Source organism: Tiliqua scincoides, chromosome 7 (assembly GCF_035046505.1).
Source record: "Tiliqua scincoides isolate rTilSci1 chromosome 7, rTilSci1.hap2, whole genome shotgun sequence".
Classification (NCBI taxonomy): Eukaryota; Metazoa; Chordata; class Lepidosauria; order Squamata; family Scincidae; genus Tiliqua; species Tiliqua scincoides.
The window spans coordinates 69,765,636-69,792,962 of record NC_089827.1 but is presented as its reverse complement, the minus strand read 5'-3'; the positions used below and the strand labels follow the sequence as shown (position 1 = coordinate 69,792,962).

At 45.8% G+C, this 27,327-nt stretch overlaps 1 protein-coding gene and 1 pseudogene across 1 annotated transcript in view; one reads left to right on the top strand and one right to left on the bottom strand.

Moving 5' to 3' along the window:
• PPFIA2 (PTPRF interacting protein alpha 2) overlaps positions 1–26,082 on the bottom strand; it is a 270,632-nt gene extending 244,550 nt beyond the window's left edge. The window contains exon 1 of the mRNA XM_066634342.1: positions 25,834–26,082. Within this exon, the coding sequence (XP_066490439.1) occupies positions 25,834–26,082 (249 nt within the window). The remainder of the gene's footprint in view (positions 1–25,833) is intronic.
• Positions 22,405–22,525, top strand: LOC136658091 (5S ribosomal RNA; annotated as a pseudogene).
• Positions 26,083–27,327: the final 1,245 nt, after the last annotated feature.

Genomic DNA, 27,327 nt, shown 5'->3' with positions numbered 1-27,327 from the left:
CAGAGAAGTCTTGCCCCCGAGCTGCCGCCCCCCTCACTTGGGACAGAGGTGGCACTTGTAGAAGAGCCCTCTCAGATAACTTAAGAGGGCAGGCTGGGAAGTACAGAAGGAGGTGGTCTTTCAAATAGACTCAACCCAAATGATGGCGGGTTTTAAAGACTAGAACTAGCACCTTGAACTGGGACCAGGAGCAAATGGGCACGCAGTGTGGCTGCTGAAGTAGTGGTTCATTCTGCACTAATTGCAGTTTCTGAACTGTTTCAGAGGGCAGCCCCACATACAGCACATTACAGTAGTTCAGCCCTGAAATGATTAAAGCATGGTTCACTGTGGCCAGCTCCAATAGGGAAGCCCACGTGAAACACAACACAATCTCAATTTGATTGCAGTTTTTTTTATAAAAACTTTTTCACTATATTTAGTATTAAACTCTCTGAAAATGGAGGCTTCTGTTCTAGAAAGTGAACAGCTGCAAAATTCTGTAGAAATACAAGCATGAGGAAACCCAGGCCTAAGTCAATTGCAACATGAAGCAGAGGGGTAGTTGTCTCAAACATCAGCTCTTAGGCGCAATTAAAAGGTGGCAAGCTGACAATCCCATCCACGTTATCACAAAACTATATTCCCATGTCTTTTGATCACCAACATAACTCCACGATAAGTTTAACGCTTCCTTTGTCAGTGCAAAGATGCCCTACGTAGGGCGACGATGAGCTATTAAGGGCCAAGTCCTATCCAACAGGGCTGATGCAGCCACAATGCAGCCCCGAGGTAAGGGAACAAACATTCCCGTACCTTGAGGAGGGCTCCATGACCGCCTTCCCATCACAGTTCAGTTGAACCTCAGTATCCATGGGGGGAGTCATTCCCATAACCCTCCCCTGCAGATACCAAAATCCATGGATAATGGAATCCTCAGGTGGGGTCCATCACAGGATCTCCAGACACAACTAGGTAGTGGTTTGGGAGGTGGACTTAGACCTGGAAGATCCAGGTTCAAATCCCCTCTCAGCCATCAAGCTTCCTGGGTGTCCTTGGACCAGTCACTTTCTCTCAGCCTCACCTACCTCACAGGGTTGTTGTGAAGACAAAAGGAGGGGAGCAGCTGTGTACACTGCCCTGAGCTCTTTGGAGGAAGGGCAGTATAAAAATGTAATAGATAGATAAATGAATGAATGAATGAATGAATGAATGAATGAATGAATAACCGCCATCCCATGGCTTCCCCGGGCTGTGGCGGGGAAGGAGAGAGCTTAAAACTTGGCAACTAACTTTTGTAGGGTTCAGTAATTTCTAGTGCCATATTTCTTCTGAGAAGCCAACAACATTGCGCAACCATCTCTCACAGTCACGGCTTCAGGGGACACTCTTCATTTACACTGTCACAGATTCTAAACTGTCTTTCGACAGCTTTGACAAGCATCTTGGAAAGCCCACCACTCAGGTCTCTTTGTGAATTGGAAGGGCTACACTCAAAGCTGCTTCATATTCAGTCACGGTTTTTCCATTTGTTTCAAGAGCTACAGTCAATGGCTTAAAGACAAGGCTACATAGCATTCCCGGTCATGCTGGTGTGCACTTTAATCCTATGTGTTGTGCATTAACCGTTCCTTTCTAATCATGGTTTCCAATCAGGTACTTTACAGAGCGTTAAGGGTCCAAAATATGGAAGCTGGAATTTCACTTTAGTAAGTAGACAGATAACAAAAAACAAAACAAAAAAAGAATCATTCATGCAGGGGGTGTGTCTACACTCTGATTTTGATGGATGCATTGATTCCATTTTCTCCATTCTGGCAGGAAGGGGCTATTACATTAAAAGAAACTGATGACTTCTCCAATTCACCACAAAACTAAAAAATGTGAAAGCGTTTTCAAAGTAGTTAGCCCTTTTTTTTTTATTGGCAACCTTCAGTCTCGAAAGACTATGGTATCGCGCTCTGAAAGGTGGTTCTGGCACAGCGTCTAGTGTGGCTGAAAAGGCCAATCCGGGAGTGACAATCCCTTCCACACCGGGAGCAAGTGCAGTCTGTCCCTGGTCTGTCTCCCTGGCTATGGGCCTTCCTTCTTTGCCTCTTAGCCTCAGACTGTTGGCAAAGTGTCTCTTCAAACTGGGAAAGGCCATGCTGCACAGCCTGCCTCCAAGCGGGCCGCTCAGAGGCCAGGGTTTCCCACTTGTTGAGGTCCATCCCTAAGGCCTTCAGATCCCTCTTGCAGATGTCCTTGTATCGCAGCTGTGGTCTACCTGTAGGGCGCTTTCCTTGCACGAGTTCTCCATAGAGGAGATCCTTTGGGATCCGGCCATCATCCATTCTCACGACATGACCAAGCCAACGCAGGCGTCTCTGTTTCAGCAGTGAATACATGCTAGGGATTCCAGCACGTTCCAGGACTGTGTTGTTTGGAACTTTGTCCTGCCAGGTGATGCCGAGGATGCGTCGGAGGCAGCGCATGTGGAAAGCGCTCAGTTTCCTCTCCTGTTGTGGGCGAAGAGTCCATGACTCGCTGCAGTACAGAAGTGTACTCAGGACGCAAGCTCTGTAGACCTGGATCTTGGTATGTTCCGTCAGCTTCTTGTTGGACCAGACTCTCTTTGTGAGTCTGGAAAACGTGGTAGCTGCTTTACCGATGCGCCTGTTTAGCTCGGCATCGAGAGAATGAGTGTCGGAGATCGTTGAGCCAAGGTACACAAAGTCATGGACAACCTCCAGTTCATGCTCAGAGATTGTAATGCAGGGAGGTGAGTCCACATCCTGAACCATGACCTGTGTTTTCTTCAGGCTGATTGTCAGTCCAAAATCTTGGCAGGCCTTGCTAAAACGATCCATGAGCTGCTGGAGATCTTTGGCAGAGTGGGTAGTGACAGCTGCATCGTCGGCAAAGAGGAAGTCACGCAGACATTTCAGCTGGACTTTGGATTTTGCTCTCAGTCTGGAGAGGTTGAAGAGCTTTCCGTCTGATCTGGTCCGGAGATAGATGCCTTCTGTTGCAGTTCCAAAGGCCTGCTTCAGCAGGACAGCGAAGAAAATCCCAAACAAGGTTGGTGCAAGAACACAGCCCTGCTTCACTCCGCTTCGGATGTCAAAAGGGTCTGATGTGGAGCCATCGAAGACAACAGTGCCCTTCATGTCCTTGTGGAAGGATCTGATGATGCTGAGGAGCCTGGGTGGACATCCAATCTTGGGGAGAATCTTGAAGAGGCCGTCTCTGCTGACCAGGTCGAAAGCCTTTGTGAGATCTATGAAGGCTATAAAGAGTGGCTGTCGTTGTTCCCTGCATTTCTCCTGCAGTTGTCTAAGGGAGAATACCATATCAGTGGTGGACCTGTTGGCTCGGAATCCACACTGCGATTCTGGATAGACGCTCTCTGCAAGTACCTGGAGCCTCTTTAGTACAACTCGGGCAAACAGCTTTCCTACAACGCTAAGGAGAGAGATGCCGCGGTAGTTGTTGCAGTCACCCCTGTCACCTTTGTTCTTGTACAGTGTGATGATGTTTGCATCCCTCATGTCTTGAGGTACTCCACCTTCTCTCCAGCAGAGACAGAGGATTTCATGCAGCTCAGTGACGATGATCTCTTTGCAGCATTTTAGGACTTCAGCAGGGATGCTGTCTTTTCCAGGTGCCTTGCCAAAGGCAAGGGAGTCCAGGGCCACGTGAAGTTCTTCTAGGGTTGGTTCACTGTCAAGCTCTTCCAGCACAGGCAGGCACTCAATGTTGTTCAGTGCTTCTTCGGTGACTACATTTTCTCTGGAATATAGCTCAGAGTAGTGCTGCACCCAGCGTTCCATCTGCTGCGCCCGATCCTGGATGACCTCGCCTGTGGCAGACTTCAGAGGGGCAATTTTCTTCTGTGTTGGACCTAGGGCCTGCTTGATACCATCATACATCCCCTTGATGTTGCCCGTGTCAGCTGCTATCTGTATCTCGGAACAGAGCTGGAGCCAGTAGTCGTTAGCACATCTCCTGGCAGTCTGTTGGACTTTGCTGCGAGCAGTTCGGAGGACCTGCAGGTTGCGCTCACTGGGACAGACCTTGTATGCTGCTTGAGCTCTCCTCTTTTCCTCAATGACTGGTGTCAACTCCTCAGAGTGGGCTTCAAACCAGTCTGCCGCCTTGTTGGTCTTCTTGCCGAATATGGACAAGGCGGTGTTGTAAACGGTATTCTTGAAGTGTTCCCATCTGCTGGATGCGTTTGCGTCGGCCGGGCCTGGAAGAGTTAGCCCTAGCTATCAAGAAAGAAGACAAATTGTACTCCTTTTTCCACCAATTTTATTGGATTCCCCGAGTCTCTGTTGTTATAACAAGTGTGAAAATCTAACATTTGCTGGTCTAAACAAATGCCATCAAAATGCCAGTTACACCTTCTTCCCATGTTGTCCAGCCACCAGGCAGCAGACAGGAAACTGTCCTCCCTCACCATCACCACTTCAGTTATAGGTGGTGAGGGGAAGGAGGACTTGTGCCTACTGCTACCAGCTACTTCCCACTGCCTCCTGGTAAACCTTCCTATGGGGTCCTGGAACCCTTACTAGGTGATGATGGAGAGCAGCACCAGCAGAACTTGGAAAATGGTGCTGAGAAGAAGAGGCTGTGCTTCTCCTGCCTCCTGCTGTTTCATGATAAGCCAGCCAGAGCCCAAGGCTCCCCTGCTTTACTGGGAGACAGTGAGGAAGTAGACAACAGAAGGGGACCATCCTCTCTCTTTCGCTGGTGCTACTTAACAATTCCTGGCTGTCCTAGTCCCTGACACAGCATCGGGAGACAAGACATCCACAAATTGTAAAATGGCACTGGGGAAAAAAATTAAGATGCTCTGCTCTTTTGCCTGGTATGTACCCCCATGGGTCCAGCAGACCCTCATTGTCTTAGAAGTTCACCAAGTGAGACCCTGGCATATGCCCCGTCAGACCACAGCTGCAGAAACACCCCTGAATATCACTATCAATCATCTAATTCTATCAATGATACTGTGCCTTCTTCTCTCCCAGTAAATTCCAAACTACATGAGCAAGGGTTAACCCCAATTTAATTTTAACAGGGTGATTGCTTTAAAAAAATAAATACTAATTTTAAGAAGGTCTTTTCCCCCACAATAGAAAAAACAAACACTTACATCAAGTGAAATTGACAATACCATCCAAGAATCAAAGATTACCATCCAAGAATCATCCAAGAATACCATCCAAGAATCAAATCAATACCATCCAAGATCAAAGCACTGGCACCAGCTCGACCTGATCCTCACCAGACGCTCCAGCCTTCCCAGCATCAAGATCACACGCAGTTATCATGGTGCTGCCTGCGACACTGACCACTCCCTGGTGTGCAGCAGAGTGAAACTGCAAACAAAGCGACTGTATCACACGAAAAAGGAAGGAAGACCTCGCATTGATACCAGCAAGACCCGGGATCAGAGAAAAGTGGAGGAATTTGCACAAGCGCTTGAGGAATCTCTTCCAGGCCCGGCCGACGCAAACGCATCCAGCAGATGGGAACATTTCAAGAATACCGTTTACAACACCGCCTTGTCCATATTCGGCAAGAAGACCAACAAGGCGGCAGACTGGTTTGAAGCCCACTCTGAGGAGTTGACACCAGTCATTGAGGAAAAGAGGAGAGCTCAAGCAGCATACAAGGTCTGTCCCAGTGAGCGCAACCTGCAGGTCCTCCGAACTGCTCGCAGCAAAGTCCAACAGACTGCCAGGAGATGTGCTAACGACTACTGGCTCCAGCTCTGTTCCGAGATACAGATAGCAGCTGACACGGGCAACATCAAGGGGATGTATGATGGTATCAAGCAGGCCCTAGGTCCAACACAGAAGAAAATTGCCCCTCTGAAGTCTGCCACAGGCGAGGTCATCCAGGATCGGGCGCAGCAGATGGAACGCTGGGTGCAGCACTACTCTGAGCTATATTCCAGAGAAAATGTAGTCACCGAAGAAGCACTGAACAACATTGAGTGCCTGCCTGTGCTGGAAGAGCTTGACAGTGAACCAACCCTAGAAGAACTTCACGTGGCCCTGGACTCCCTTGCCTTTGGCAAGGCACCTGGAAAAGACAGCATCCCTGCTGAAGTCCTAAAATGCTGCAAAGAGATCATCGTCACTGAGCTGCATGAAATCCTCTGTCTCTGCTGGAGAGAAGGTGGAGTACCTCAAGACATGAGGGATGCAAACATCATCACGCTGTACAAGAACAAAGGTGACAGGGGTGACTGCAACAACTACCGCGGCATCTCTCTCCTTAGCGTTGTAGGAAAGCTGTTTGCCCGAGTTGTACTAAAGAGGCTCCAGGTACTTGCAGAGAGCGTCTATCCAGAATCGCAGTGTGGATTCCGAGCCAACAGGTCCACCACTGATATGGTATTCTCCCTTAGACAACTGCAGGAGAAATGCAGGGAACAACGACAGCCACTCTTTATAGCCTTCATAGATCTCACAAAGGCTTTCGACCTGGTCAGCAGAGACGGCCTCTTCAAGATTCTCCCCAAGATTGGATGTCCACCCAGGCTCCTCAGCATCATCAGATCCTTCCACAAGGACATGAAGGGCACTGTTGTCTTCGATGGCTCCACATCAGACCCTTTTGACATCCGAAGCGGAGTGAAGCAGGGCTGTGTTCTTGCACCAACCTTGTTTGGGATTTTCTTCGCTGTCCTGCTGAAGCAGGCCTTTGGAACTGCAACAGAAGGCATCTATCTCCGGACCAGATCAGACGGAAAGCTCTTCAACCTCTCCAGACTGAGAGCAAAATCCAAAGTCCAGCTGAAATGTCTGCGTGACTTCCTCTTTGCCGACGATGCAGCTGTCACTACCCACTCTGCCAAAGATCTCCAGCAGCTCATGGATCGTTTTAGCAAGGCCTGCCAAGATTTTGGACTGACAATCAGCCTGAAGAAAACACAGGTCATGGTTCAGGATGTGGACTCACCTCCCTGCATTACAATCTCTGAGCATGAACTGGAGGTTGTCCATGACTTTGTGTACCTTGGCTCAACGATCTCCGACACTCATTCTCTCGATGCCGAGCTAAACAGGCGCATCGGTAAAGCAGCTACCACGTTTTCCAGACTCACAAAGAGAGTCTGGTCCAACAAGAAGCTGACGGAACATACCAAGATCCAGGTCTACAGAGCTTGCGTCCTGAGTACACTTCTGTACTGCAGCGAGTCATGGACTCTTCGCCCACAACAGGAGAGGAAACTGAGCGCTTTCCACATGCGCTGCCTCCGACGCATCCTCGGCATCACCTGGCAGGACAAAGTTCCAAACAACACAGTCCTGGAACGTGCTGGAATCCCTAGCATGTATTCACTGCTGAAACAGAGACGCCTGCGTTGGCTTGGTCATGTCATGAGAATGGATGATGGCCGGATCCCAAAGGATCTCCTCTATGGAGAACTCGTGCAAGGAAAGCGCCCTACAGGTAGACCACAGCTGCGATACAAGGACATCTGCAAGAGGGATCTGAAGGCCTTAGGGATGGACCTCAACAAGTGGGAAACCCTGGCCTCTGAGCGGCCCGCTTGGAGGCAGGCTGTGCAGCATGGCCTTTCCCAGTTTGAAGAGACACTTTGCCAACAGTCTGAGGCTAAGAGGCAAAGAAGGAAGGCCCATAGCCAGGGAGACAGACCAGGGACAGACTGCACTTGCTCCCGGTGTGGAAGGGATTGTCACTCCCGGATTGGCCTTTTCAGCCACACTAGACGCTGTGCCAGAACCACCTTTCAGAGCGCGATACCATAGTCTTTCGAGACTGAAGGTTGCCAATACATCCAAGAATACTAAATGGAATCTTAGGGACAGTGATTTATCACCTTGCTAATGTGAGATTAACTCATTCATTAAGATGACAGTAATTTTTAAATTAGTCATGTTCATTTTCCCAACAAAGCTGTTAATATTAATTTGTGTGTCATAGTAAAAGCCAGGGGTCTATAGAAGCTATCTTAATATGAGTGTCTTTAGCCCCGAACGTTGTCTGCATGCCTTGGGATTCTCCAAATTCCCAAGGAGGAGGCAATATAGCCAGAATTCTTCTGCACAACCCTCACTCATTTCTGTGAGACTGGGCAGGATGAGTGTGTGTCAGTTATGCTTCTAGGTTCCCAACATAATCGCAAGATGGTTGGATGGGTGTGAAAAGAGAATTAAAAGAGAATGCTGAGGAGAAAGAACAGGAGCAGCAAGAAACCTGGATGCCTAGAAAATGGATGCCCTTCGGAAAGCTGCTTTTGATTCCAGCAAACTTAATTAACCTTTCAACTAGTAATACAGTCTGTCTGGTCTGCAAATGCCTATGTCAAAGCCCCCATAAACCATCTTCTTGCATTGTGACTCCACTTAAGAAGCACTTCACTCTTCCTTTTTAGATTAATTCATTTTGAATAACTCCTTGGTTCTATGTTCACAGTGGCACAATTACTTCAATTGACCCATAAGCAATTCCCATTTTGTTCATTAAAATGGATGGCAATGTTTAACCGATTAACCCTCTTAGCTGAGAGAACAGGATGAATGAAATGTGCTAAGGACTATCCAAGATTATGCCAGGAGGAAGGAACTAGAGGACCCCAACATCATCTTCTCGCCACCATGGAAGAGCCACACAATGACAATGTGGAGACAGGACTTACAAATCTGATTTTGTGTAGTTAATAAGTTAGGGCGCAATCCGAAAGTTGCATTAAGCTGGCCAGGTAGTGTGTGTGTGTGGGGGGGGGGAAGAGGCAGGGAAGGGGTTTTCGGGTGGAGGAGGGTGGAACATAGGGAGGATCGGGCCCGCAAGGGGGCAAGATTAGTGGCAGCAGCGCATGCCTTATCCTAACCCCCCCTCTTAGCTCGCCTGGCGTTACACCGGGTTTCCTGGATCTTCTCTATGGGGTAGCTTGGGCTTTACTGGGTGTAAGGGGAAATGTATCCCCTTACCCCAAGGAGACCTCTAGCTGTCTTGTAATGCAGCAGCGCAGGCCATGGGGTTTGGCTGTGCTAGCGCAGTTTAGGATTGGACTGCCTGTGTTATCATTTCACGTTCATTTTCAGGGCAGGGATTTTGGATTATTCCCAGTTTGCATGTGAATATTAATAGTTATAAAATTTAATCATCCAAACTGTTAAAAGCTTATGGAGTCACTGATTTTTAAAATAGCTGCAAGGGCATGACAGTAAGAATCTATATTTCATACACATACACAAAATCCATCTGTTCGAAGTCAGAAATAAAGATATATGACTCATACTCTGATCAATCCTAGTCTTGGCTATTTTCTGTGTATTCCCGACATAAAATGAGAGGTTAAGTTTCATATGTGTCACTGAGAACTGCCCTTTGCTAATCTTTTTATTCTTGCAAAGCTCTATTCATCCTTGTTGCTAGCAATGTTTACTAGGATTTAACGAAACCCTATGATAATTGCTTACAGGTGAAACGAACTGTTAGTGGATTAAATTCTAAAAGCCTCAAGGGGCTGAGCTGCTAATAATCTCCATGCAATTTTTTTTTCCCATGCATCTAGAATGTAACAGAACATTCCAAATACAGCGCCTTCTTTTAAGCCTTGCTGAGCAGCAGAGTCTGTGGGGCATCAAGAGGTGATGATGCTAAACTAACTTTTGTGTCACATCAGTCTAAATGGGATGTATTGACTACTCAGCTCTCTAGCCCAATCCTGAGCTGCCCGGCATGCAAAATGGCTGCCAAAAACCCTCTGGATGAAGCTGGAGCACAGCTCTGGTCATGTTCAGTCAAGTGGGCCAGAGGCTCTCAGGGGACCAGAGGCTGGCCACGGGCCAAATAGAGACTTGTCATGGGCTGCATCTGGCCCCTGGGCCGGGGTTTGGAAGCCCCTGCCTTAATCAAATGCTGCAGCTGGACTAATCCAACAAATTTGCCAATGCTGAGCTAGTTGAGACATTCCCTGTAGCACATCTATGGCAACGCTTGTTTGGACTTAAGTTGGAGATGGTTGTTCAAGCAGCAATTATCCTTCTTTATAAATAATTCTTCTTTATAAATATAAATTATGAATTCAAGTTAATTATCATTCCTTTCCTTTCTACAATAGTAGCTAAAAATAGTAGTCTTTGCCACACAGAGATGGCTTCTCCAGCCAATGTCACATATAGCTTGTGCTCGGGTAAGCTTTACATAACAGAGGGCTGATTTGGATTATACATCCATCAACCTTTCCGCAACAAACAGAGGATGAGTGCAGGGTGACCAGATACAATAGAGGACAGAGTGCTTATAGCTTTTACCAGTGTTTAGAAGAGGGCATTTTGGCATTAGAAGCTACACCTGCCAAAATCCCCTCTTCTATAAACTGTTAAAGGTATATGCACTTTGTCCGCCATTGTATCTTGTCATCCTGGATAAGAACATAAGAAGAGCCCTGCTGAATCAGGCCAAAGGCTCATCTACTCGTAGTTCAGTTTCCTGTATCTAATAGATTCCATTCACTAGGTTACAGGGCCCCCTTCCTCTAGGAAACAAACACAGCAGACAATTCCTAGGTCACCAGTCATCATAATTCATTGTACAATCATTGTATAGAAATTGTAGGTATTGATATATTGACGCATGCACAATTATATAATGACAACACAAGATCAGATCTGATATAAGACTGGGAGAACTTTTTGAGCATGCTTCATAATTGGCACCTTATCATAGGAATCATAGACTTTAAAATGAAAGTTTAAGACCTATACATGCTGCAGAAGACTAGCTGCAAGGAACATAAGGGCCAAACTAGACATATGGCCAATTGTATAGCGTTGCTAGATGAGGGGATATAGGGCCCGATCCTATCCAATTTTCCAGTGCCGGTGCAACTGTACTAAAGGGGCATGCACTGCATCTTGTAGTGGGGCAGCAGTCAGAGAGGTCTCCTTAAGGTATGGGAACATTTGTTCCTTTACCATGGGGCTGCACTGTAGTTGCACCGAGGTTGGAAAATTGGATAGGATTGGGCCCTAACTTTCTTCTCAAACAGCAAGAAACTCCCACTGCAGAATTTGGTGAAACCATAGCACGGGGTAGTGAGATACAGTATTAGTATTTTGTTCCCACCATTATTTTGATCCCAATCATGTACTCCCAATATATAATTTTTAGTCAAAAAAAAAAAATCCATTGAAACCCAACTGTGTATGGGGAAAAACAAACCAAATCAAAACTGGGGGGGGGGGCACTAACCCCTTATTCTCCCATTGTGGTTTCACCAAGTTTTATGGGAGGCACTTCTTCCTATTTGAAAAGAAAGCCCCACCTCCAATCCTGCAACACTGTCTGATTAGGCACACATCTAGTTTGGTCCTAAATCAGTTTAGTTACAGGTATAGTAATCCACAAGTCTTGGTACCTATTTCACTGCTGAGACAGGGCCTGTATATGGGCAATGAGTGTTGCTTCAGGCTTTGCAGACTCTTAAGGAAAACTGGCTTACAGCCCTGGCATGTGCTCAATTAGAAAGTTAATTCAGTTAATTGAGGAGAAATATGCAACCCCGTGAATTTAAGAAAAGGATCAGAATATCCACCACTTTTACATTAAGTACAGAGTGGGCATATCACATGACTTGGGGGACATATGTCAGTTTATCACACTCATTAATAGCGGAAATGGCTTGTCAAAACATCCAAGGAAGAGGAAAATATTGTGCAAACTATTAATAAAGTGGCAATATAAAAAAGCAGATTCAACAATTAACCATCCAATTGGGAGATTCAGAGTGACTCATTCAGGAAACCAAGGCTGCAATCCTAACCGCACTTTTCTGAGAGTAAGCCCCATTGAACAAAATAGGACTTACTTCTGAGTAGACCTGGTTAGAATTGTGCCCCAAGTGAATGTAGAGATGTATTCTTCATGGCATGACACAGGAGATGCGGAAAGGCAGCTTTCATTCCCCAATGAGTGAGCGTTCAAAGTTATTTCATAGTTTTCTTGTTCTTTGACCTCTTCCCAAACTGTTTTTTTGCACATCGTGCATCGTTATTTTTTTTTTGCAAAGGAAAGGAAGTGTTGACCAATTAACAGATTGTTGTGAGTCAGGCATTCTAACAACCGGATAGTGACCTTTCCATTGTGAGACAAATGATGTGGCAATTACCATGTTTTTCATACCCAACATGTTCTGTGCAATCAGAAATTGGAGCCCTGCAATATCCTTTACTCTGGATACTACGCACAAGGGCCTAAAGTTAAGGATCACATTGATTTTTCCCATAAGGGACGTCCCTTTGCCTTTGAAAAGTGATCATAACACACAAGGAGTACACAGTTCTCATAAGTAGGCTGGTGGCTGTTAGCAAGAAAGCGTTTCGTAGCTCTGCAAATCTGCCTGCCGTAACCTTCCTTACATGGTTACCTTGAGCATTTGTGTCAGTCTTTTGTTCAGTATACTCCTCCTTGCCTTTAGCAAAGCTCAGGAACACGTTCGGTAATTATCCTCTCTTCTTTATGAAAACCACAGCTCTCATTAGAATCCTCATGTCTTTTCTCTTTACCTTTAAAGTGAATACTCAGGAAGTGCGTTTGGAGTGTTCTTTTGCTGCCTTCCCCAGGAGATTCCTGGGCACAAGACTAAATTTCCTAGCAAAGTGAATCCAGTGGCCTTGCTCTTCACCCCAACAAATGGATCTTTACCGACACAGATATGTGACCTTAAGTCTCCCTTCCAACCAGTAGCGGAGTTGAAAGTACCACATGGCTCCAAAACTCACCATGGAAGCTGCCCTTCCCCCTCGCTCTTGGGGGCATTCCGAGGAGCAAAAGCAATGCGGAGGCATCTCCTCCAGGTTGCTTTCGCTCCCAGACAGGCTCTAAGAGTGAGGGGGAGGGGCAGCTTACATGGCAAGTTTCAGAGCTGTGCAGGACTTACAGCTTCTCCCCCCCTCTGGTTCCACTACTGCTTCCAACAGTCCAACAGCTTACTACAAAGAAGCAAGTTTAAATTTTTTCTTTGCAATTTGTTCCAAATACAGGTGGGTGCTCGTTACCTGCGGATTCCATATTCATGGATTCTGTTAACACAGGTGCCCCCCCTTATCTGTGGTTTCCACATCTGGGGGATGGTCCTTGGAATGTATCCCCCCACAGATACAGGGGCATGTCCGTTTCTTCTTCCAGAGAGGTCACATTTATTTTTTTTATTTTTCACATTTTTATCCCGCCCTTCCTCCAAAGAGCTCAGGGCGGTTTACACAGCTGCTCCTCCCCTCTTTCTTGTCCTCACAACAACCCTGTGAGGTAGGTGAGGCTGAGAGAAAGTGACTGGCCCAAGGTCACCCAGGAAGCTTTGTGGCTGAGGGGGGGATTTGAACCTGGATCATCCAGGTCTAAGTCCACCTCCCAAACCACTACACCACACTGGCTCCTTATTGATTTTTTGGCCAATGTGGACATACAAGCATCAAATCACCGATGTGACCATAACATATTGTGCGCTTGGCATTCTGAAGTGCTCTGGCTTTAAACAAACACACATACATTTGTGTACTTCAGTTGCATTCTCAATCAAAACATCATGCCACAGTATGCCTTATCTTTTCTGCTCAGTGAGCATGCATTTGTTCTGCAGTTGTTATTTCTGCAATATATCTTATACTACAATGCTCTCCATATATTTATTTTTACTATTTATTACTAAGAATACTTATATACTACTTTTCAGCAAGAGTAATTCACAAAGCAGTTCACGCAGTCAAATAAATCAATAAGTACTACTCCATTAATGTACATACCTGCACATGTCGTTCTCGGTTTTGTTTTGTTTTTAAAGCTGTGCTACGCCCATCTTAACCCATTTTTGCTCAGCCAATGGGTGTAGACTTTTGGCCCCTGTTGTGTACATGCAACGTTGCACAGAAATGACTTAGGGCACAATCTTAACCCCTTTCTAGCACTGACTTAAGGGCAATGCAGCTCTGAGGTAAGGGAAAAAAACATTCCCTTACTTTGAGGAGGCCTCTGTGAGTGACACCTAACTACAGGATGCAGCACATGTTCCATTGACACAGCTATGCCAGTGCTGGGAAGCACTGACATAAGAAGTTAGGATAGCGCCCTTAACCATGTCAATTTCCTCTTTGTACAGTAAAGTTCCTGTTTCAACTCATCTGCTTATTACGTTTTCATGGCTTTGTGAGCCAACAGGACAGTGGCACTGGGTCTGCGTATAGGCTGGTCAACAGACACCACCACCCCGCTCAGTTTGAATCCTCCCTGGCAAGTAGTTCAGGACTGCCAGGCACTTCAGAGCCAAGATGAATCCCCCCTCTCCACATTGGCCTTTTTTTTTTCCCCTCTCCCACATTCTGCACCGTTGGTGCAGAAGTAGTGTATCCTATACATGTTGGATCCAGAGGTAAGAAGAGTAAATTTCAGAACCATGAATCACTTCCAAGGAGTCACTTCAAAACATTTTGAATGCTTAGACCAAGACAGCCTAGAATAAAACTGTGTTTTGAAAGAGGTTTGCAGCTTCTGATTTGGAATCAAACAAGACAACAGAGCCATTCATCACAAGCAAACAGTTACTTCTTATTAGCTCCTTACTTATCCTAAAGTCATCTTTCCTTACCTTTTATCAGGCACTTGTGCATCATCTTTCTCTCGATACCGAGCTAAACAAGCGCATCAGTAAAGCAGCTACCACATTTTCCAGACTCACAAAGAGAGTCTGGTCCAACAAGAAGCTGACAGAACATACCAAGATCCAGGTCTACAGAGCTTGCGTCCTGAGTACACTTCTGTACTGTAGTGAGTCATGGACTCTCCGCTCACAACAGGAGAGGAAACTGAGCGCTTTCCACATGCACTGCCTCCGACGCATCCTCGGCATCACCTGGCAGGACAAAGTTCCAAACAACACAGTCCTGGAACGTGCTGGAATCCCTAGCATGTATTCACTGCTGAAACAAGAGACGCCTGCGTTGGCTCGGTCATGTCATGAGAATGGATGATGGCCGGATCCCAAAGGATCTCCTCTATGGAGAACTCGTGCAAGGAAAGCGCCCTACAGGTAGACCACAGCTGCGATACAAGGACATCTGCAAGAGGGATCTGAAGGCCTTAGGGATGGACCTCAACAGGTGGGAAACCCTGGCCTCTGAGCGGCCCGCTTGGAGGCAGGCTGTGCAGCATGGCCTTTCCCAGTTTGAAGAGACACTTTGCCAACAGTCTGAGGCTAAGAGGCAAAGAAGGAAGGCCCATAGCCAGGGAGACAGACCAGGGACAGACTGCACTTGCTCCCGGTGTGGAAGGGATTGTCTCTCCCGGATTGGCCTTTTCAGCCACACTAGACGCTGTTCCAGAACCACCTTTCAGAGCGCGATACCAGAGTCTTTCGAGACTGAAGGTTGCCAATACAATGTGCATCATCCCTAAGGGGTTTTGTTTTTTTTCTCTTCCCCCTCCTTCTCAATCCTCCAAGGCAAATTATTTAAGTGGCAACAAGCACCACACTGTGGACCAGTCTGGATTTATTTTTATCTCAATTTAAGTCACGTGTGTCTTTACAGGCTTGGAGATAATGAGCCATCAAATAGTTTATGTGCGCATTAATGTGTCTGGTTCAAGTTAAAGTAACTGATAGGGATGTTTATGAAGCAGGATTAGCAGAGGAGACTGGGACGCACTGTTCCTGTTTCCAGCAACCTTGCCCCAAACTATTGCTGCCAGATATTCATGTTTTGTTCTTTTCAAGCTTCCTCCTACTACACGCTAGAGGGCAACACATATACCTTGCTTTAGGCATGTCTACTAGGAAAGAAATGCAGAGTTGATAGCAAAGATATCTCAAAAGATTCCAAAATAGGCACATACATGTGTGCGCGCGTGTATGCAGGCATAAAAACATAAGAAAAGACCCTCTGGATCAGTCCAAAGGCCCATCTGGTCCAGCTTCCTGGATCTCACAGTGACCCACCAGATGCACACAAGACAACAAGAGACCTGCATCTTGATGCCTTGCACCTAGCCTTCAGAGACAGCCTGCTAAAACCAGGAGGCTGCACACACCCATCAGGGTTTGTGACGGACTTTTCTTCCATAAAACTGTCCAATCCCCTTTTAAAAGACATCTAGGCCAGATCCCATCACCACATCCTGTGGCAAGGAGTTCCAAAGACTTATTACACACTATTTTCTCGTGTCTGTTCCGACTCTCCCGACTCTCCATTTTAGTGGATGTCTCCTGGTTATCGTGAGAGTGGAAAAAACTCACCTCTATCCACTATATCCACTCTATCCATCCCCTGCATAATTCTGTATGTCTCAATCATGTTTCCCCTCAGGCACTATTTTTCTAGACTGAAGAACCCCAAACACTGTAGCATTTCCTCGTTACGGAGGTGACCCAGCCCAGTAATCATTTTGGTCACTCTCTTCTGCACTTTTTCCATTTCCACGATCTCTTTTTTGAGATGTGACGACCAGAACTGGACACAGAACTGCAGCAGCGCATGGCTGAACTTGAACAGTTGATTCCTGTCCAAAACCTCTTTTCACGAATCACATGAATGTCTGAACACCTACCCATCCCCTCCTCCCCCACAAAAACAGCAGGCATGTGAACAATCTGACCTGCTGTACCATGATGGGATTTATTATTATGCTTCTTTGTTTTGTTAGCAATACCCACTAACTAGATCCTGGAATACATGCCTATGAAGAAGTGATTAAAATGTTATCTTAGAAAGTATGTTAGATGCCAGTGAAATGCATGAGAAAATGTCAAGAGGTTCCTCAACAACCTGGACAGCTAATGGACAATACTACAGAACCCCTAGCTTTACCACAAAGTCTCCGTTTTCCAGACAAGTCACTATAAACTGTGAATACAAATGCACGTTTCAAAATGTAGAAACATGTTGTCTGTATTCCATAAGCTAATTAAGATGTTAAATGTGTTGTTTTGTAGCAAACCAGAAGGCAGCTTTGCAAAATTAGAATTGCCGTATTTGCTTCACATCATACAAGACCTCGATTTCTCCTTCCCAGATTCAATTTCACCCCAGTAGATGTCCTTTATGGCTTCTGGTCATTCAGCCCAGCACTGTTGGGCTTGGCTACAACCTTATCTGTTGAGCCTCTGTTGAGCATGGGCTACAGGCAGTGTCGAGAGAAACTGGATTTTCGCCAGGATGGAGTGCAGCTCTACACCTGTTCAGGCATTCACTCTGTTCCCAAGGAGGAAAGAAACATAAGTGGAGTGGTTAGCTGTACCCCACGTGCTGATGTGCTCCATGGCCATACCTTGTCATCCCCCCAGGTCCAGCACATGCTTCTGCAGAAAAGCACTGAACATGGGGTGAACAAAGGTGTGGCTAGCCATCACAATCCTGTTTGTACATCTACCTGAGTTCCGGCTGAATAATACTTGTAAGGGCTCAAGTGTTAAAGACGTGGAATGAAGAGCTGGGTAGAAAAGTAGAAGGCAATTTTCCATCAATGTGCATCAAATGGACTGCAGATGTGCCATGGGAATTTGGGAGAGTAATTTATTAGCAGGGCCATAGGGGATGGGGAGCCCCCCCCCCCCAGTAGCAGCATGGTGTGCCTTGCCAATTGCCAAAAAACTGAAAATTTTAGATGCCTTGTCGGTGTGACGTGAGATGAAAAAGGTTGAAAATTGCTGCTCTGATAAGCCTGGCAGTTCACAACCCAGAGAAAGTACGTGTAGCTTTGAAATCCTTAATAACGTAGGAGGAAAGGCACTTACAACTTGCCTGGTTCATGCCTCCCCCAGTTGTCATCCGCCCCTCTTTTGGCACCTGTGGTAATGAGCTCCAAGTGTGTTGCACAGAGGCAGGGGAAGCAAACAGATGATAGAACATGGATGGCAGTGGGAGGAATGATCACTACCTCTTGCCATTGTCAAGGTATTTAAAGCAACGTGTTCATGCACTGTTGAGAGCCAGCAACCCAAAGCTCTAATCTTCAGCAGTTTTTTTTACCCGACATACAGAGTAGAATGAATGCATGTGGGGGTGGGGGGGGGGAGAGAAAGTGGGATGCAGACACAGGCTCCATTGCCTGACCTGTATGCATTAATGTGAAGGTACGAATAGAACCCCGTCCCCCTGCCACATGTTTGTAGGCTCCCAACTGCATGGAGAGATCACTGGATCCATACTGTTGTACATCCCTAGGCTCTACACGGACATTCAAATGAAGATGCGCAGGTTAGAACATAAGAACTTAAGAACAGCCCCACTGGATCAGGCCATAGGCCCATCTAGTCCAGCTTCCTGTATCTCACAGCGGCCCACCAAATGCCCCAGGGAACACGCCAGATAACAAGAGACCTGCATCCTGGTGCCCTCCCTTGCATTGGCATTCTGACATAACCCATTTCTAAAATCAGGAGGTTTGCGCATACACATCATGGCTTGTAACCCGTAATGGATTTTTCCTCCAGAAACTTCTCCAATCCCCTTTTAAAGGCGTCCAGGCCAGATGCCGTCACCACATCCTGTGGCAAGGAGTTCCACAGACCGACCACACGCTGAGTAAAGAAATATTTTCTCTTGTCTGTTCTAACTCTCCCAACACTCAATTTTAGTGGATGTCCCCGGGTTCTGGTGTTATGTGAGAGTGTAAAGAGCATCTCCCTATCCACTCTGTCCAACCCCTGCATAATTTTGTATGTCTCAATCATGTCCCCCCTCAGGCGTCTCTGCCTCTCCAGGGTCTGCGCATTCATTCTACCGTGCGAGTCATCCGCAAAGATGCCATGTCACACCTCAAAGCTCAGGCGAAAATCAAGAGATTCCAAAGATCTCCATCAGTTTCACATCTCAGGTTTCCCCTGTGCTAGACCACACACCTTCATCTATTTTCCAGCTCATTTCATTTTTGCATCTTTAAAAAGACAAAACATTGTGTTACCCCTGAACTAGAATTTTGTCACTGCTGCTCGTACCCCATTTTCTTCCTTCCCATTTTCTTTCTCGAAGAAAGCCCCAAGCAGATAACAATCAGCAGGCCTTCTACACCCTCTCCCCCTTACAGAATTACAGCATTTTGGACCTAGAAAAAGTACAAAGCCCCGTTTTGCAAAAGTGCCCAGATTTTACTTATTTGCATTTCTCCCCGTGACTCCGACGGATACGATGAGGTACTCATAAGTACCCCTGCAGTGACAAATCAATGCAGTGTGGCTAAGAATAAGAATGGAAGGCCACTGAATATATAGCTTTCATGTTATTAAAGCAACAAATTATTCTCTGGCCAGATTACACTTCCTTTCCCTGAATCAGCAAAATCATTATTGCTTAACAGTAATGAGGAAAATGTGAGACTATCACAAATTTCCTTAACACAACCCAATTAAAGCTTCATATTGATCAAATTGCATGTACTGGTTCAATAGAGCAAGGTCATTACATTCCTATTTCCTCCTCACTCTCACTCTCCCCCCCCCCCAGCTCTCCCACAAGCTTGCAGTCTGAAAAAAAGAAAAGGGTGGATTCTCTTACTGCTGAATACCAGAGGGCAGGTCCCTTGGAATCCAGTGGAATTTATAGCAGATGTTATAGACACCTACAGCTGCTTCCTTCTGGCTCTATCTCTCCCCCCATACCTATTTTAACAAATGTGTGGAGTGTCCTTGCACTACCTGTCCTTGCTCTGTGTGAATGAACACAAAAGCCTGGCTTGTTCAGACCAATGCTTAGTCCAGGGGTGTCCAAAGTTTTTGGCAGGAGGGCCACATAATCTCTCTGACACTGGGGGCCAGGGAATTAATTTACATTTAAAATTTGAATCAATTTACATAAGTTTACATAAATGAATATATTAAAGATGAAACTTATATGAATGAATGAAGGTCTTGCAATAGCTCAAGGCCTATAAAAGGCCTTGCAAAAAGCAAGGCTGGCCTTTCCTTTGCTGCCAGTGCTGCATCACAGACGTGAAACAGCAAGCAGTGGGGGAAACTCTCATCCCACAGCTCCCGCGAGAGGTCAAACAGTCGCCCTCACACTGAGATCAGTTGCATTGGGCCAGTGTTGTTTCCAACAAATCTCCGGAGGGCCAGAGGCTCACTGGAGACTGGGGGCTCCCTGAGGGCTACATTGAGAAGCCTTGAGGGCTGCAAGCGGCCCCAGGGCCAGGGTTTGGGCACCCCTGGCTTAGTCCAGTGGTTTTTGATATTTTTTAGTGCCACAGCCCCAATATATAAAGTATGAGACTAAGGACGCCACTGTCAATCCTGGCCCCCTCCCAGGACCCTATTCGCCCACCCCTGTTGCCACCCACTCCTCACCCCTGTTATGCCCTCCTGGAACTGTTCATTGTAACCAAATATTCTTATTAGGGAGTGCAGAAAAAGTGAGTGAAAGCTATTTTAGCAGAATTGCTTAGAACCTGAGCAGGACTGAGACACAACCTCCTGGTACCTGAAGGGGTACACCAGATGCCTCCCCCTTTACCTGGTGGTGCTCTAGTCCAGCGGATGTCCACCTTTTTCATTCCCACAAGTTTCTACAACCCCATAACTGAGGCTTCGCAACCCCACTGGGGTCTCAACCCCAAGGTTGAAGAATACTGCTCTAGCCTAGCATCTTGTTCCCAACAGGAGTCAGCCTGATTATCCTTAGGAAGCCCACGGGCAGGACTTGAAGGCAATAGCTTGGCTCCCCTCTTGATTCCTTTTTTTTAAGAATCACCATAACATCACCTCCCTTCCAATATATTATCAAGATTCAGACGCACACATTCCAAAGTAAATTCCTGTTAAAATCAATGAGATTTATTGTCCAAGTAAGTGTATTTAGGAAGAAAGTGAAAGTCCATTAAGGGAAAAAAATTAATAACTAAATAGAATGGACTTATAGGTGTTATTCTTCAAACCTCCTAAATTTCAAGCAATTCTTTCCAGTTTCTAACTCTATGTGAACAACACCTTCCAGAGGAGCAGGATTTTCACCATAGATCTGACGACGTGGACCTAAGTTCATGAAAGCTTATATATGCTGATATAAATTGGATAGTCCTTAAGGCTAAAGTGTCTACAAGACTCTTTGTGCAAAAAAGCTATCTTTAATAAGGTGATCCATCATCACCAATCTTGTCATCATGGAACCCCGATATGCTTCAGAGGAAAGCCTAACAGTAACACACAAATGCAGGTCAGAGAAATCTGGACCATTATAAACATAATAGCAGAGAGCAGTTCATATATAATACCTAGAAGCTGAGCCCAGGTTCTGAAAGCTTCTATTTGTGCAGATCACTACACAGTTTCAAACCCCCGTGTATTCCTCCAACTGGGTATTCTGATATCCATCAGGACTTAAGAGCTTGAGCTTTTTAAATCAGTCCTACTAAAGTCAAAGAAAGATGGTAACAACTGCACCATTACTTGATGCCAGTTCAATCAAGGCCAATTTTACCACTTTCAAAAACAATCACGACAAGAAAAATCAACTCTGGTAATGCAGAAGAGAACACAAATTTGTCCTCTTATTTTTCCTCGGACTTCTGCTTCCTGAATATTCATGCACTAAGGCTCTTTGTATAAGGAAAAGAACACACCCATCCTTCGCTAAGTGATCCCAAGTAACATCTCATATACAGTTTCTTAAATTAGCCATTTATATTCACAGCAGCTACTCTAACAGAACTGCAATCGCGGAACGTTTGTCGTCTCACACATTACATGTGAGGTTAAAAACAGGCTTTTGTGATGAATGGGAAGCAAAGCGGAGGGGATCAGGAGCTGCGCGTCCATCCCTGCTAAAGTTCAAGTGCTTGCTAAATCTGACATAATGTAGAGCTTCAAAGAACAAATGCAAAGTGCCAGAGTTGACTACATTAGGGCAGTCAGATTGTGGCCTCCTTTACTTAGAAAACATATAGTAGTAATATTATATGTATAAGGTTAATAGTAATATTATTTTTAGACAGTAACAGGGATGTAGACTCGAGTCCCACAACTCAGTCTTGAGACACACTTAAGTCCCATCCATCAAAGACATGGACTCAGCTTGGGACCGAGAAGCAGTGACTCGTGACTCAGCTCAGGACTTAAACAGGTTCAAATCCCTATGTGTACAGAGCTTACTTTTTTTTTTTATCACAGCCGATCAGCTGGGCAGTGTGGAGCTGGCACCCAGAAGGCTGCGTAAGGTGCTTTGATCATCACCAATAAGCTGGACAGAGGAAGCAGGAAGGGTGCCAGCTCCTTGCTGCCCAGCTGACCAGCAGAGATAGTAGTTTGAAAGTAGGACTGCTGGCTGGCACTGCTGGGCAACGGAAGACGGAGTATAATTTCTGCTCTTCCGTGCAGCAGACAAGCAGTAACAGGAGATGCAGGACCCACCTAGCACCATGCCAATATGTTGTTGGTGATTGGTCCACGTCTTCCTTCACCCTCCCCCTGCTCTTGTTGCTGCCACTCAGCAATTGTTACCCTGCACATGCCCGATCTCGTCTGATCTTGGAAGCTAAGCAGGGTCAGACCTGGTTAGTACTTGGATGGGAGACCACCTGGGAATACCGGGTGCTGTAGGCTTATACCATGATCTCGGAAGCTAAGCAGGGTCAGGCCTGGTTAGTACTTGGATGGGAGACCGCCTGGGAATACTGGGTGCTGTAGGCTTATACCATAGTCTTTTGAGACTGAAGGTTGCCAACCATTTGTGTTTTGTTAGGCAGCAGTGACAATGATGTTGCCTTTTCTTGACACCAAGCAGGCATATCGTTTATCCTAGTCTCTCTTTCCAATTGATTATCACGATCCAAGAAGTTCCTTAACTTCATAGGCAGACTGCCGAGCCACTTTGATGCGTTCTGATCTTGCCAGTGCTTAAAAGGATCCCTTCTACAGGGAATTGGGACAAGCCGAGCTTGGAGCTTGACCAGTAATATAACTGTTTTGGAGCTACTGTGCCTGCCAGTTCTACCGCAGGAATGACTCATTCATTCCTACCCTAATGATTGAGTTCCTGGTCAAAATCTTCCTGGTCTTGATTGCCTGTTGTAGAGTTCTTGATATGACTAAGTTTTGTTCCGCTGTTAAGCTTGTTGCTTAACAGAATCCTAACCTGGACTTTCCTCAAATGTAAATTTCAGCCTGTAGAAAAAAAAAATCTGAAGCTTAACATGGTACCTGGAGGTGATGTCAGATACCAGACTTGGGGAAAAATTTTTTTTAAAAGATCTCCATCATGATCCCTTTATCTTATTTCTATTGACCATCCCCCCAGCAGGCATTGAACTTGGATTTCTGGGCAGATCTGAGTCCAGATTAGGTGCCAGCATCAGCGGCAGTGCGGTGGAAAGATAAGCGTGGTTCACACTGTGGAGGGCCATCTCCAAACACCAGATATGGCCCACAGGCCATAGTTGGAGAGCCCTGGTGTAGACCACCCAAAACAATCTGATTTGCTGCTATGAGGATTTCAGGTATACTCTCAACTAGAACAGAGGTTCGGACAACCGAACAGGTGCTGGGGGCACCACAGAACACTTCCCACGGCTCTTCCCAATTCACAAAGCTGCCATTTTTTCCTGACATCAGCAAAATCTGCAGATATGCATCAAAGTTTGTTCTAAGAGCCGGGCAGCCCAAACCTGAGCTGCCCGGTGCGCGGGGCTGCAGTGGCGCTGAAAATGGCTGCCACCGCATCCAGTGTGCTCCAGGAAGCCGCCAGCAGCTCCTCAGGAGAAGCAGGCTTTTGTCCCCTCCCCCGGATAAAGCAAGTAGCCCCACAATCGAGCTACTTGACTGTATGGTGACCCAAAGGTTGGCGTAGAATCAAGGGCCTCCATGTTAGGTGGCCAGCCCAAGATGGAGGCTCTGGATCCAGTGGAGCTTCCCGCCTCCCTCCCGCCCCACTCCCTCCCCCATAACATCCCCACCCTTTCCCTGCCCTCCCTCCACCTACCCCCTCCCCAGAATGCCTGCACCTACCTCTCCGCTGCTTGGCGGTCCACATGACTGCCCAGTGGAGGAGCTCCGGCACTCACCTGGCCCTATCCTGTGCAATCAGTGCTGGGCTAACACCAGCGGAGCACCAGTGCTAGGGTCTGCAAATGCGCCTTATGGCATGTTTGCAACAGTGCACACCGGCACTGAGCTGGTGTGCAGAGCTCAGGACTGGGCTCTTAGTTAATTAATGTTATTAATACCCTGGGAACAAACAAATCGACATTTTAAGTTTCTGATAAAATAAATAATATTATTCTTTATAATGGTTTGAAAAATCATTTTTCACATCCAAGCCCAGTTGGCATCCCTTTGGATCAGGAAGTAAAAATCATACAGAAGATGCATCAGAACCTTTACAGTGATGGCCCCTGCACTGTAGAATTTAATGCCCAGGGACACCAACTTATGAATATAAGAACAGCCGTGCTGGATCAGGCCATAGGCCCATCTAGTTCAGCTTCCTGGAACTCACAGTGGCCCACCAAATGCCCCAGGGAGCACACAAGACAGCAAGAGACCTGCATCCTGGTGCCCTCCCTTGCATCTGACATAACCCATTTCTAAAATCAGGAGGCTGCACATACCCACCACGGCTTGTATCCCGTGATGAATTTTTCCTCCTGAAATTTGTCCAATCCCCTTTTAAAGGCATCCAGGCCCAATGCCATCACCACATCCTGTGGCAAGGAGTTCCACAGGCCAACTACATGCTGAGTAAAGAGCATGCTCTACAATGCAACTTTGAGAAAGCAATTTGAGCCCTTCTTTTTTATTATTTTCCAAAATAGTTTTCCAATAAATTGGAAAAGAAAACCAATATTGTCATGGCCATATGGGCCAAAATATGATCAATATTTTCTTTTTTTTTAAATGTTATATATGTTGAGAATCATTGACTCAGTCTGTGGGCAAGTACAGCTAAAAATATTACTAGTCTTTCTCCACTCTCTATTTTCTAGGAAGAATGTTTTATGACTAAACTGAATTTCCTCCCACTTTCTTCAAGCGGGATCCTGGCATACTGGGCCAAATGTTAAAAAAAATAACTTAGCAGTGTGCAAGGAGTGATTTTGGGAGACTTACTCATCATGTAATCCCCTGATTCCTGAAATGTTACCGTCCTTGATTTGTGCCTTGATTTATAAATGAACTTTTATTTATAAAAAGAAATAAATGAACTTTTGTGATGCTGCTAAATCCAGGAAAAGGAAAAAGAACAGTTCCTAGGAATTATATGTTTCCTTCTTTACACTTTTTTTTAAAAGCAAAGATGCAACTTATTTGGGTAGGGGAAAGGTCTCTGTGTTGGGACCACTTTTGTTCCTATGAAAGTATTCTCTCTCTCACACTAACCTCTCAGATCTGCAGTTATTTGTGTTGCTTTCTCTCTTCCAGTTTTAAGAAAATCTTGAACCGCAGAGGCCTTTGCTCAGATCCAACAATCCCATAAGTACAGAAGACCTAATTTGCGGAGTTCATGTATGGAGCTTATTCATCCCATTCACAAGGGCTTCCTAAGTCACACAGCGGTAGGAGAAGCTTCAAGGAATGCAAAAATTTGCTTTGCTTTCAATTGAAGCGATTCATTCTGCACTTCATCAACACATACCCAGCTCTGGGTAAATGGTAGTAAGACTTTTAGGAAAGTCTGAAGAAATTAGTGCATGTAAGCATTCAATTTCTCTCTTAGCTAATCATACCCTAATCAAACCAAGTCCCATCACTTAAATTCTATGTACCAATTAAAAAAAAAAAGTAAAAGCAGCTTGCAGCTACTCTCCTTGGAAACAAGACTAAGGAACATGTTCATAATCCCTTGAGATCATGCTGAGAGAAAGCATGATTTTTATTAGTCAAGGTTACAGGGGAGGTATTTATACATGACATACCTGGGGCAGAGCAGAATTGAGTTGTCGCTGAAGGGAATCTCTATCATAGATGACATCCTGGAGCCGCTGCTGTGCAAGAGACAGGCTTTCCTGAGTCTCCCGAAGAGTGTCGAGGAGACGATCCCTTTCATCCAGCATGTTCACCATCAGCTGCTCAAAGTGAGAATCCGAGTCCGACCCGCTGCTCTGGGACCCCCTTTGACTCATAGGGGTGTCCTCGTTGATTGTTGGCATTACTTCGCACATCATGTCTTAAAATAAAATAAAAAAATACATCATTAAAGTACAAAAGCATCCAGAAATATTTTATAGATTATGCCCCGCATTATGACGACAACAACAACAACAACAACAACAACAATAATAATAATAATAATAATAATAATAATAATAATAATAATAATAATAATAATACAGGTATTTATATACCGCCTTTCTTGGTCTTTATTCAAGACTTTATTCAAGGCGGCTTACATAGGCAGGCTATGTAAATCCCTGTAGGGATTTTTTACAATTGAAAGAAGGTTCTATCTTTCAAGAACCACAACATTCAGATGTTTCTTTCTGATCTGGTTTCACATCCTGGCCTCCATCCTCCCACGCTCAGAGCAGATGGAATAGCTCGGCTCAGCTTGTCAGCTGCTTCAAGGTCGCATGGTGCCGGTGGCCTTGAACTGGCGACCTTCGGATGTTATCTTCAGGCAGACGGAGGCTCTACCCTCTAGACCAGACCTCCTGCCCACATTATATCTCAGATTTTACATTTTTACCCTTAGTTTAAAGGCTGCTTGGCAGCTATAAGAAAGGCTGGAACATCCCACAGTTTCTGAGCATGTTTCTCTTTCGGAGGAGATGGATATTTAAAGGCTTATCACAGATTGACACAGACAGTGTCCTCTGAAATCATGTCAAAGATTTCCTTTCTAAACTTAGATTCTTTTACGTGACCTTTATCCACCCCCTCAATATTCTGCATGTCTTCTTCTGCCTCTTGTCCCAATGCCCTTGGCTACCATTAATTGCCAAGGGTAGTTCTTCCTAACACTTTTCTATAGCAGAGGCTAACCTCAACCCTCTACCAGAAGGGCAGAAACTCTACCATAAGAATATCACATTAGCCTAAGCCAGTGTTTCTCAATGTTTGTCCCCCACTGTACCACTTCCACCTATTAAAAGTACCACCAGATGTAACTGGCTATGACATCATCACCAGCTACTTCTGTATTGGGAGGCCAGATGCAACACAACGAACACTAGGAAGAGGCTCAAGGCAGACAGGAGGTCTTTTCTGAGCATGCGAAAAATGCACACTGGAGCTCTGTCTGCTGAACGGAGCCTTTTACTGCTGCTTGTTGCATTGTACTGATGGTCTCACTGGGTCTGGGGGATCCACGAGTACCACTGGACACCACTTCAAGTTGAGAAACACTGGTCTACGCTTCTTGGCAGTTAGCTTTCTGCGTAGGTAATCATTTGCCATAAGAAGGCTAATTG